The 11566-nt window shown below is 41.4% G+C and overlaps 3 protein-coding genes and 1 long non-coding RNA gene across 10 annotated transcripts; 2 read left to right on the forward strand and 2 right to left on the reverse strand.

Moving 5' to 3' along the window:
• The first annotated feature begins 268 nt into the window (after positions 1-268).
• On the forward strand, positions 269-3180 carry LOC135588503 (uncharacterized). Of its 6 annotated transcripts, none has more exons than XM_065080656.1 (3): positions 269-568; positions 745-878; positions 1620-3180. In XM_065080656.1, exon 3 carries the CDS (start codon positions 1757-1759, stop codon positions 2879-2881), a length of 1125 nt encoding a protein of 374 aa, XP_064936728.1. In that variant the 5' UTR covers positions 269-568; positions 745-878; positions 1620-1756; the 3' UTR covers positions 2882-3180. The 6 variants fall into 6 exon arrangements, with proteins under 6 accessions (XP_064936728.1, XP_064936727.1, XP_064936730.1 ...); XM_065080655.1 differs by having other exon boundaries at positions 745-840; XM_065080658.1 differs by having other exon boundaries at positions 269-564.
• A 1242-nt stretch (positions 3181-4422) lies between these two features.
• Positions 4423-6350, reverse strand: LOC135588504 (uncharacterized). The gene is made up of 2 exons (XR_010476306.1): positions 6205-6350; positions 4423-4838 (listed from the first exon to the last, which is right to left on the reverse strand). It is a non-coding gene; the product is annotated as an uncharacterized LOC135588504 (long non-coding RNA).
• Positions 6351-6418: 68 nt separating this feature from the next.
• LOC135588500 (APO protein 3, mitochondrial-like) lies at positions 6419-10390 on the forward strand. 2 transcript variants are annotated; one of them, XM_065080652.1, is made up of 5 exons: positions 6419-6567; positions 6857-7307; positions 7413-8376; positions 9258-9330; positions 9644-10390. In XM_065080652.1, exons 2-3 carry the CDS (start codon positions 6895-6897, stop codon positions 8242-8244), a joined length of 1245 nt encoding a protein of 414 aa, XP_064936724.1. In that variant the 5' UTR covers positions 6419-6567; positions 6857-6894; the 3' UTR covers positions 8245-8376; positions 9258-9330; positions 9644-10390. The 2 variants fall into 2 exon arrangements, with proteins under 2 accessions (XP_064936724.1, XP_064936723.1); XM_065080651.1 differs by lacking the exon at positions 9258-9330.
• LOC135588501 (glycosyltransferase BC10-like) lies at positions 9264-11229 on the reverse strand. The gene is made up of 2 exons (XM_065080653.1): positions 10642-11229; positions 9264-10113 (listed from the first exon to the last, which is right to left on the reverse strand). The coding sequence occupies exons 1-2, from the start codon at positions 11179-11181 to the stop codon at positions 9475-9477; spliced, it is 1179 nt and encodes a 392-aa protein (XP_064936725.1). The 5' UTR covers positions 11182-11229; the 3' UTR covers positions 9264-9474.
• Between the last annotated feature and the right edge of the window lie 337 nt (positions 11230-11566).

Consider the following 11566-nt stretch of genomic DNA (forward strand, 5'->3'; position numbering starts at 1 on the left):
CTCTTACCTGCCCTTGGAAGCGGTAGGGCCACACATGGGTCCCACGTGCGGAATGTTTAGCCCAATCATAATGGATGTTGAGATCGAAGGGGTGTCGAAACAATTTCGGGTCACGAAGCCATCACGGGCGGACCCGAAATTACCGTCCGATGCTCGATCGACGGTTGTCATGTAGGCACGTGGCGGAGGGCTTGGCACCGCCCACCGTGCGGTTACCGCAGCGGGAATGACAGGCTGTCACCAGCCCCACCCGCGTCGCTTCGTCCAACCTTGTCCTCCTTTCCTTTCCCCCTTTCCCCCTCTCCTCTCGCTCTCCTCCTCTCTCGTTCTATTCGTACTATTCCTCGCCTTCTCTCCTTCCGTCTCCCTTCTTCCTCCATTAGGGTTTGGGTCTCATTCTAAGGGGGCTGGGTGATTTTACCGTTCTCCTCGGTCCCGGATTCGCCGCCGCGAGAGCTCCTCTTGGAGGCCCGGATCGCCCGATTCAGTCTTCTGCGGCCCCCGGAACGATGAAGATGGGGGTTTGTAGCCTCTACGATTGTGACGTTCTTCTCCGACGCTTTTGTGGGTAACAGCCTCTTTCTTTTCCCTTTCTTTTTGGCTGTTTGGTTCGCTTATAATGGTGATATGGATGATTATTTTGGGATTTGATGGCAAGAAAGTGGTGTTAATTTTTGCTTTCTATCTATAAAAAGGGGTTTTTTTCTGGTTAGTTGATACATCTGTTTCTTCATCCGTTCTTAGTTTTCTTCAAGAACTATGTAATGAAGCAGCTTTATGCATTGGAAGGGGGATTAAGCTAATGCAACGAAACTACGATGTCTTTGTGCTGCAGAGGATGTAATTTTCATGTCACTGCAGAAATCATTACTTGTTTGGTTGGTACTGTTATCATCAGACTACCTTAATGCCCTAGCTCTATAAATTTGTTTCTGTTCATGAGTTATGACAATATGTTCAATTAGGCTCATAAATTTCTGGTGTTTACACGACATTTCTACCTCATTTGGATTGAGATTATAGGTATAAGCTTATGCAAGCAGTCAAATTTATGGGTTTGGTAATGTTTAGTTGATGTTGAAATAAAGGTTACTTCAAAAGTCTTCTGCTTCTATTCTGGTTTTAGTTCCTCTTTTTTTTATTCTCAGAACAATAACATTTGCAAGTTATATCATCTTACTGTAACTTAACTTCTTGGGAAATGTTGTTTGATTGCCTAATCTTAGGGATATTTTGTAGATCGCATTATAGGTTCAATTAGTTTAGTAATGGCCCTGAAACGTATAGGAATTTATATGAACTAGGTTATTTGTGGGATTTAAATTTACAGGATTGTTAGGAATTCTTTTGTGTTGCATTTACTGGATGCATGCATTTCACATGTACCACTATGTCTTTCATGGTGATTTGCACCTGTTGTTTCCCTGCAAAAAATAGTGCAATATTTGGTTCTGTGCCTCCTTTTTTGTATTTGGAATTCAGTGTAAGATACCAATGCCACTGGTTGCTGGAAATTGTCACCTTCAGTAAACTAGAATGTGTTCTTTGGTCTCTGTTTCAGGCTGCAGTTTATGACTATATAGGCCTAATTTTGTTGAGTTTGTTACAACTTCTTTCAGGCATGCTTTGAGGAAAATCATCTTTGCATCATACAAGATTTATGAATAGAAATTTTATGAAGGGGTATTTTGGTTTACTTGTGGGTCATCTTGGATTTGTTGCTGGTAGATAGCATGCTTGGAATGTCTTTCAGGTGATGCCCCTGCAGAGTCTTGCCACCGATGCATTTGGTGTATTGACCATTTCCCTTGTTTTCCTGACTGCCACTCTTGGTCTACTATGCATCTTCCATTCTCTGTACTTCCAGTTCTGGATCAGTAGAAGACATTATCTGCAGCTCAGATATTTTAATGGGCCCTGGGTTAGTCGGATCATTTTAATTCTAGTCTCTATTTGGTGGGGCTTTGGGGAGATTGTTAGGTTGAGATTCCTACATACAAGGCTCTTTTCCAGCCAAGCATGGCAGAGAAGCATCTGCAAATTCTACATCCTTTCAAATTTAGGGTTTGCAGAACCAAGCATGTTTCTTATTCTTTCATTCCTTCTCCATGCCTCACTGCAGAAAAGGGAATCTGGCACACTGAGCCGACAGTGGAACAGAAAGTCGCTTGCGTATGTGCTGCTCTTCTGCTTTCCGATTTTCATTATGCAAATTGCCATCATTCTAGTTGGTGCTGGGTTTAGCAATGAAGAGCAGAGTGACAAGAAAATCAGTATATCAAAGTTCTTCACATGTGCATCTTCCTTAACAGACGGCGATACTGTATGCAAGTATCCACTTCTAAGCACTATAATTCTTGCGGGTTTTTATGCCCACCTGATCTGCTATGTGACATATGTCGGTGCACAGATATTGTCATTGGTCATCAACAAAGGTTTGCGGCGAAGGATTTATGTTCTGATAGCATCAGTCATCCTTCTCCTTCCATTGAGGGCTCTTCTCCTTGGATTCTCTGTTCTTCCTAGCCCAGGCAGTCTGCTGTATGAGGCCAGTGTGTTCTTATCTTTCCTCATGCTGTTGTTTTGCACTACTGTTGGCATCTGCACTCTAGTGTTCTTCCCCGTGTCGGATTCCTTGGCACTGAGAGACATAGGCCATGCTGGAATCAGAGGCACGCCCTACGATGACTACTACCATGATGGTGCTCTTCTCATTGTTAACCAGAGCCATCAAAGGCCAAGTAGGAATTCTGATGAATCTGCAAAGAGTGGCTCCACGTCTTTTTGCAGCATAAACTTGGGTGGTTTTGCAGCATCAGAAGATATTAGCGAAGCCAGACTCTCACATGGTCCTGCCATTATTCCCTCATCTGTGTCATAATTAACCCCAGGTAGGCCCATTACCAAAAGTAGATCATCCAAGTTCTTTGACCTTTGGTCATTTTTTGGGTAAAGAAGGTGGTTGTAAAATGTGTTATGAAACAGTGGTTGTCTAAAAATGGTTTGCTTTATTGCTCATATGGAGATATATATACAGTTTATTTTACATATATATGGAGATATATATGTAAAATGTGTTTTGGCTATTGTAAAGGTTTTGTGGGCATCTTTTGTGATGACAGAAGATCATACTTCCAAGCAAGTACTATATATATATCTCTCATGAACCAGTTTAGAACAGCTTTAGCTGAGCTGTAGCTTGCCCTCTAGACCCTGGTAATTTGGGTGGAAGAAATGGCCTTGCTGGATCTCATTTGTGTTGAGCTGTGATCTATCTGTAGCCTGGTTGGTTGTTTTAGCTCATTCTATAAATTACATATGGCAATCTGGTTTGACAGCTACTTGGTTTCAGTCTCATTGCTCAAAGTGTGCTAAACTACCTTATTAGCCTCTAAGTTTGTATCTTATTCCTTTTGTGGTTAGGAGGATATATAGAGAGTGGTCATGTTTTTGGCTCAAAGTAAAAAAGACAGCAGGAAACAATGCAGCTCAAATCTAGCAAAAGCCATTATGCATCTGCACTCTTTGATCTAATGCAAATCTGTACACCATGTCTTACCAGAAACAATGATCTTTTGTTAAAATGTAATTTCTTTTCGACACTCTGTGTCTTTCACCACCAAAGGAGCATGATGGAAATGCACATGGTTCAGTCAGCAGGACAGTATGCTTGTAGCCCATCACAATATGATCCAAATAGCACTGGAATCATAAAACATAGAGCTGCTTCATACCTATTCATAAATCGAATTAAAGGTTAACAATATCCAGATGATGCTTGGCGGACATCGAAGTTCTTAACCACCCTTAATGCCATGAGATTGTGCAGAAATAAGAAAAATATTTTAGATACCAAAATTATACCGAAGAACAAAAGATCTATTGCTCCAGAACATGTTAATATTTAGAAACCAGTCAAATAAAATAAAACATCCATACATACATCAAATGGATGGCCTTGCGGTTCATCATCTTAAGAATCAAGATTTTCAAGGAAAAAAAAACGAAAAGAAAGAAGGGAAGATAGTGAGTTGCTATAACCAAATGCACAATACAGGCACTTAAACATCTTCCCAATGGTCCATCTTAAATCTGTTGAATGACCTTGATGATACAAAACGATCTTTGATGATCAATCATGTGATTTCTCCATTCCAAAAGTATAGATTTATAACACAGTAAATATACAACATTAACAAGGATGCAGATTTTTGACAAATCGCAACATTAACTTGTAATAAAACTGCAGATATTATCATAAGCACAAAAATGAAACTAGCATTGATTCTACCATTATTTGCTTAATTTGCATATGAATATAATACTTGGAGATGAAATGTCGATCATCCATTACTATTATTTTTGCTCGGGGTAGGATGACAAAAGCAAAATGTTCCAGCCAAATAATGTATGTCCGTCAAATAGCAGGGTAAAGAGATGCTATAGTATTCAAGAAGACCATTATTAATAAGATGTTATAAGTTGATACAACATTAAAAAAACATCATGTTGCTTCTGCAACATTCTTCAACCTCCGCTTATTGGGGGAATGATAGCCAATTCATCTTTATTTCTCAATACTGTCGATTCTGGAGCATATTCCTCATTAAGAGCCAAAACCATGGAATCATAAATTTCCCGTAAATTTGGAAATTCAATTAAGAGTTTATTCATACAATCTCTGGCAGTGCTACCATCTGGCATTTCAAGACATAACTCTGTTGATCCAGTAAGATCCCGAGCTCTGGCAAAGAAAAGAACTTTAATCTTAATATATGGAGCAAGATCCTTATCCCGAGAAGGATTTGTTTTTTGGCTTCCAATCATATCGCAAGTGTCTGATTATAAAATTAAAGAAAAAGAATATCAAATTTCCAAACATTTAGCCATAGTCTAATGTCTTAATGGAAAAAAAATTTTGTAATAGAAAAATTGTCCAGCATTGAACAAATGGCCTGCAGAACAGATTCTCAAAGGGAACCAAAAAATTAGGAGGATGATCACGAACATAAAAAAGGTACTGAATTGCTTGCAGATTAAATTAAACAGAGAAAAATGGAAGGTTTAAGATAAATCAAAATCTAAAAATTGAATGAGGGAAGAAACATCAAAACTTTGTTCCCTACATGGCATTTGGCTTGTCCTACAACTCTTTGAATTTTACAAATTAAAATTATCAAGAGAAATACGTATTTGGAATATTCGGGTCTAGCATGGGCTTCCTTCTTATACTCCAATCTGCATAGCAACCTCCTACTTGCTCACAAGTTGTTTTAAGGAAGTTTGTGAATGAACCCATCTTAAACAAAGAACTCATGCATGCTCCATGTTTAGTACCCAACATCCCTGCCCAAAATGTATCTTACAGGTAATTGGGGCCCACAAATGTATAGTTTCATAGTTACAACTGAGCCAATCATTAGCTTCGAGTGCACAATCCTTTTTCTCTAACTTTTTGAAAGTTCATCTCCTCTAATGTAATCTCAATTTTCATATTCTCCGAGGTGCTCTGGAATACTTTTGTTACATGCTAAAGGTATTGAATCTCATGCTAACATCTTTGTCGAAGCACCTCCGATGGCCTCTATCTGGACAGTATTACAACATAAGGGAGTTGACTTAAGAAGCGTGATAACCATGCCATAAAATAACCACAAGTAGGAGTCAACAATCATCTAAAATCAGAAGTCAGCCGGAGGGGTTCGGTATATATAGCCTTGTTTCCGGGTATCGTTTCCATCATATATCAATCGAGAGCATCAATCTCATTAAATTACATTGAGAAAAGGAATAAACAAAGCTCCATATGCATCTTGTCATTTCTATTTTGGAGAAAGTTTTATCACTAAGTTATATATCAGGACCTCAAGAATCGAAGATCTAGACATACAAAAACCGAAAAGAAGATATTTTTCTTATGAAGAAAAAAGTCAGACAAAAATTCTACTAAATTTAGAAACAAAAAAGGGACTTAATATAGAACTTCATAAAAGCTTCCGCGGAAACCTTACAGTCTATCACCACATAAGTGTTAGAGAAGAGAGAGCAATTTGCCCTACCTAGTCTGCAGGCCCTGAAATTTTATTGCAACGGGAACCAGCAAAAGGGATTTAAAGGAAACCACTTAATCGTTTGCGTGAATTAAAGGTCAACAAGAAGCCATCTGCATTTGCAAATCTAGCAAGAACAGCACAAAGATGGTACCTTTGGGTTCTTCCGTCATCGTGCAAGACCCCGTCTTCTCGAGAGGGTAACCGGATTGATCGAAATGATAAATAGGGCACCGATTGCACTACCCACTTAGTTTTATTCTATAATGACTAAAATACCCTCGACTTCGTGTTTGTTTATTCAATGTTAACGGCGCAATTAGGTCTTTTCAGATACCAAGAAGGGATCAAGTCACCTGCGACCGAGATCGCGGAGCCGCAAATCCCAAACGACAGCCGCATACTGCGGCGCGTCTCCTCCTTTCGGACCTCTCCGCCTCCAGCCGCTCCCCTCGCTCGTCCCGCAGGCTCCGTCGCCTTCCTCTCCGCTTCTCATTGCGGGTCTGCAATGCTATAGGTATCATCTCTTCAATCTCTGTCCCGTAAACCCTAAATTCTCGTTTCCTTATCTTGCTTAGATCGCCATCTCTCCAATCCCTTGGGAAGACTAGCTCACCATCTTTTGATTAAAGATTTGAAGAAACTTCTCCTCCTGTATGATTTCGTTCTATGCATCCTTTGATGTTTTCTCACCATCGTTGGGCTAACTGAACCAAACCGTCCTGTGGCTTCCTGCCCTTATATTGTATGAAGTCTTCATTTGTGCATTTCTATTAAGAAAAACTATTATTTTCCTCCTTTTTCAGAATTATATGTCAGAAGAATGTTAACTTCTTAGAAGAGGATGCTACTTGGAAGGATATTTACGCAACGCATTTCTTGTATAAGGAGGACACAGTTATCATATCTGCAAATTAGACTCTCATGCCACTTTGGTTCCACAAGTGCCATTAGCAATGAGGCAAAAGTTGACAGTGAAGAGGACTTTGCTTATGCTGATGTCCCGAGGCCTGGTCCAACATGGCAGAGGAAGCCTTATCCGACCCCCATGAAGGTGTTGATTCGAAGGGCCAAAGAAGAGAAGAAAGCCAGGCAGGAAAACCCTTGCCGAGTCCTTGAACATGCCCCTGAAAATGGCCTTCTTGTCCCTGACCTCATTGAGGTGGCTCATCAAGTTTATAATGCCAGAGAATCTCTGCTTCATGGTCTGTCGAAACTTGTTGACGGTGAGGAAGCCATCCCTGTTAAAAAGTGTAGGTAAGCTCTGGATCCATCACCATCAATTAGTTTTACATGTTTTTTAATTGGTTGGCAATGAGAGTGACTTCAAGTTGTGGATATTTGACATTCTTCGATTACCAGGTTTTGCACTGAAGTGCATATTGGTCAACTTGGTCATGAGATACGGTCATGTGAAGGTCCCAAATGTGGTTCAAGGAGCTCAAATCATGTGTGGGGAAGAGGAGGAATAAGAGATGTTGTTGGCTTTCCATACTGCTACCACCTTTATGATAGAGTGGGAAAGCCAAGAGTGGGTCACAAAGAAAGGTTTGGAGTCAAAAGGCTTCCGGCAATTGTAGAGCTGTGCATTCAAGCAGGTCTTCACCTTGAAGATTACCCAACAAAACGAAGAACCAAGCCTGTTTATTCAATTGAGGGGAGAATTGTAGACTTTGAGCCAGAGGAGGACAAAAATGCATTTACAGGAAATAATTTTGACTCAGCAAGAGAGGTTCTTCCAATCATCTTGGATGGTGATAGGCTTGATGTGGCAGGGACGATAAGTGAATTCAGTGCCAGGACACTGCAGTCCTGGTTAGATATGAGATCAGGAGCAACGAAGCTTATGAAGAAGTATAGCGTGATAACCTGTGGCTACTGCCCCGAAGTTCAAGTGGGGCCTAAGGGACACAAGGTGAGGATGTGCAAAGCTACAAAACATCAATTTCGGGCTGGCTTGCATGCATGGCAGGAAGCCACGATTGATGATCTTATTAGACCAAATTATGTGTGGCATGTGCGTGATCTTGATGGCCCCCCACTGGCCAATGAGTTGAAGAGGTACTATGGAAAGGCTCCAGCTATTGTGGAGCTATGCGTGCAAGCTGGTGCACCGGTGCCTAAAGAATACAGAAGTATGATGAGGTTGGATGTTGTACCCCCTGATCATGATGAATATGATCTTGTTGCATAAGGTTTCTTACTTCAGATGTCGTGAATCCCATGGTTCAAGTAAGCTTGGTGGTTATCAGTTGAAGAATAGGTTAAATCTCAAGATGAGGCAAAGGGTATCAACCAGCAGCAATTTTCGTGCTCTGAATAATGTGTGAGTAACTTAAATCCCAGTTTTGTTATTTATTTATTTCTCAGAAAGACTCGCTGTTCTTACATCTTTAGTTGTGAAATTGTAATTGAGACCAACAAAGAAGCCAAGAAGGATAATTACACTGATTGCAACATATATAATATATCAAAATTTAAAGAAATTTTATGAGTACATATTGCACTCTTTTCGAGTGTTGTAAATATTGATTTGTTTCCTTGCTATAACTACAAATATAGAGACCATAGGTGTTCAAGGTAAATGGGCAGGATATTATTGACATGGATCTATGTTTATCAAGATCAGAAGTGGAAGTATGCAAAAAAAAGTTTAATAATCCAAACATTTACCCCTGTAGTTGCATAACTATGACTTGATGCTTTGGGTTGGAAATATCAATTCAGGTGTGGATAGCATGAAACCCAATAGTACCGAAGTTGGGAATGCATTCATGGGTCTCAAGATGTGTGAGGAACTGAGACAGAGGATAGAAGTAATTGGGTTCTTGATTGACATTTTCATATATGTATTTTGTGCTGGAGCTGATATATTTCTTAGCAAAATGCTTGGTATTAAAGCAAGTTGGTGAAAATAAGTCATCCATTTGGATTATGTATAAGTTATCAAACACACCATGATTGCATTAACTAGTGAAATGAGAGGTAAATGAAAACTACCAAAACAGTCTCTCTACTAGGGCAAGAGAACACGGGGCTTGTCCATATTTACTGGGGTCTGCAGCAATTTAAACACTCAGTGTGCCCAACCATATAGCCATGCATACATCATCAAAACATAAACTCCTTCTGATGGCTAGACTGAAAATGAATGGAAACCAGAATAAATAATTGCCTAACGGTACTGATTCACATAATTTTCTTTAGGTTTCCTATGGGCTTTGCGACTGTAAAGATCTGCTTTCTAGATAAAATTACATGCTGTGCAAACCAATGAAAGGTGAGATCAAACTTCTCTTAGGTATGCCACATGTAAAAGCCATATATTGTTTCAAGGGAAAGAGGATTACAGCCTCTCCCTTCCTTCATCAACAAGGATGGATGAAATCAGGTTCAATTTGAGAACAAGTAAAGAGTGCTGAGATCAAGAGCTCATCACTGCTGAAGTAAGGTTGAGAAGGAGCTCTAATGCATCAGATGCAAACTTCCTTGCAAAAAGGAAACACATAGTGGTTGCTCCAGAGTTGTATTTACAGATTTTACTCTCTCTTATTGACTGGATCAGGTCCTTTGTTATGTTTTGATACCCATAGGTTGCTGGATGAGGACCTCCCCTGGACCAGTCCACCCAAGTAATGCTCCTGTTTGCAATCAAGGCCCCATGGAACATGTTGAAGTAGGTGGGGAAGTAGTGCTCATCAGCATAGCAAGGTGGCTGGCAGTACTTTCTGAAGAGGAAGTGGTACTTGAAGTCTGCAACCACTTCCACGGCCAGCGACCGGCTGAGCTCGAGCCACTCCGACCCCTTCCTCCACTGGGAAAGCACAATGTCAGGTGCCATGCGGTGGTTGTACCGGCCTCGACCGAGTGGCGAGTTCTCGTCAAAGGACTGCACAAAGCTGTGGGCAGATCTCATTAGGTACTTGTAGACCGTTGGGAAACCATAGACTGGAATGCAGCTCTCGGAGAGCAGAACGAAGCGCTCGTTCGAGAAGTCCAGCAATGCATTAGCCAGAAGTCGTTTTTCTGCGTCTACCATCGATATCGATCCCCATCGAACTACCTGAGTGCAAGTAGCAGATGCAGTGAATGCACTGAGATGAACTTTCAGCATGTTTGAGTTGAACAGTTCTTTGAGGTCTTCCATATTAAAACTTTGATTAGATATTATTCCTATAGTAGTAAAGGTTCAGAAAACATCATCTGTCAGCTCAGATTAGTTGCTACTGCAGAGATGTGCTAAAACAAGAAACATTTTTATCCTGTTACTGAAGAAAATACATGTATCAGGATACATCTATTTTGCAGTGATTGGGATATCAATGTTGTTGTTAACTCTCCTAAGCAGGAGCATGACATCATCCGAAGTATTTCATGTGATTTTACACACATCAAAATGGCTACTAATGTGTTTTAAACATGTGATTTGGCTTGCCAGGAAGAACACAAGACTTTGCATAGACTTGTATCAACCAAAAGCCGTATGATTCCACTAAACGTATCAACTCAAACAAATCCAATGTCTCAGTTTAACATAGAGTGTGTTGGTGATCAGAATTCATAAAGATGAACCTACATCGATCTTGCATACCTTGTTTGGAATCTGGCGGCCATAGAATGCAGAACTCTGTGACACATTGAGGTTGTATCCTGGAATTGTGTGTACGTAGATCGAGTAGAGGTCTTCATGGCCTTTCAAGAACTCCTCCCACAGTGGTGACAATGGCAGAGGTCCTCTTGTCAGGAACATGAACGCCACCTTTGGCACCCTTCTAAATGGGTACTCCTCCACCTTGGGCACCATAGAAGCCCTCCAGAACAGCTCCTCGTCACTCATCTCATGCAGCAGATGGCTTGGCCGGACGAAGCCCTCCAACCTGAGACTACTCTCGCAGTTGGCCGTGTGTATGCTCATGGGGAAGAGAAGCCCCGGCCGCGAACCGAGGTGGTGGTGATGGGAAGAGCTGCGTGCCACCGTCCACAAGCTCACGACCGCCGCCACCGCGAAGATGATCACGGCGGACACGGTCTTTAAGAGTCCGCGGGAGGAGTCCTTTCTTGGAGGAGGGGGAGGGGGAGGACATGGTCCTACTTCCATCTTCCCCGCCTTGTTTCTCGATGCCGGTTTCATCTGTTCCTTACAACGAACTCTTCTATGGCGAAGCTCATCTCTTGTGAGAATGAGAAGACGGTATCAAAAGATGGAAGAACACGAAGAAGAGCTCGAAGAAAGGATTACGTACAGCAGCGTGCAGCGACGAGCATCCGAACCAGAGCATCCGACTCGAGAAACACGAGCGGGCTTATCGGATTTTGGGTCGTTGCTTTGATGATCCGACCCGATATGTCTGCTTACCCGTCAACAAGTACAGACGACGCCAAGCGTGGCAGTCGTTGGGTCCCGCACCTTCAGAAAAGGTGCATCAACGGGTATAAAGGGTTTTGCGCCCCTTACCCACGATATTAATTAATGAGCTACCAGTAGTCAAAATTGTGAGAGTCAACGTTGCGTAACA

The sequence above is a fragment of the Musa acuminata genome, chromosome BXJ1-8, assembly GCF_036884655.1.
Source record: "Musa acuminata AAA Group cultivar baxijiao chromosome BXJ1-8, Cavendish_Baxijiao_AAA, whole genome shotgun sequence".
NCBI lineage: Eukaryota > Viridiplantae > Streptophyta > Magnoliopsida > Zingiberales > Musaceae > Musa > Musa acuminata.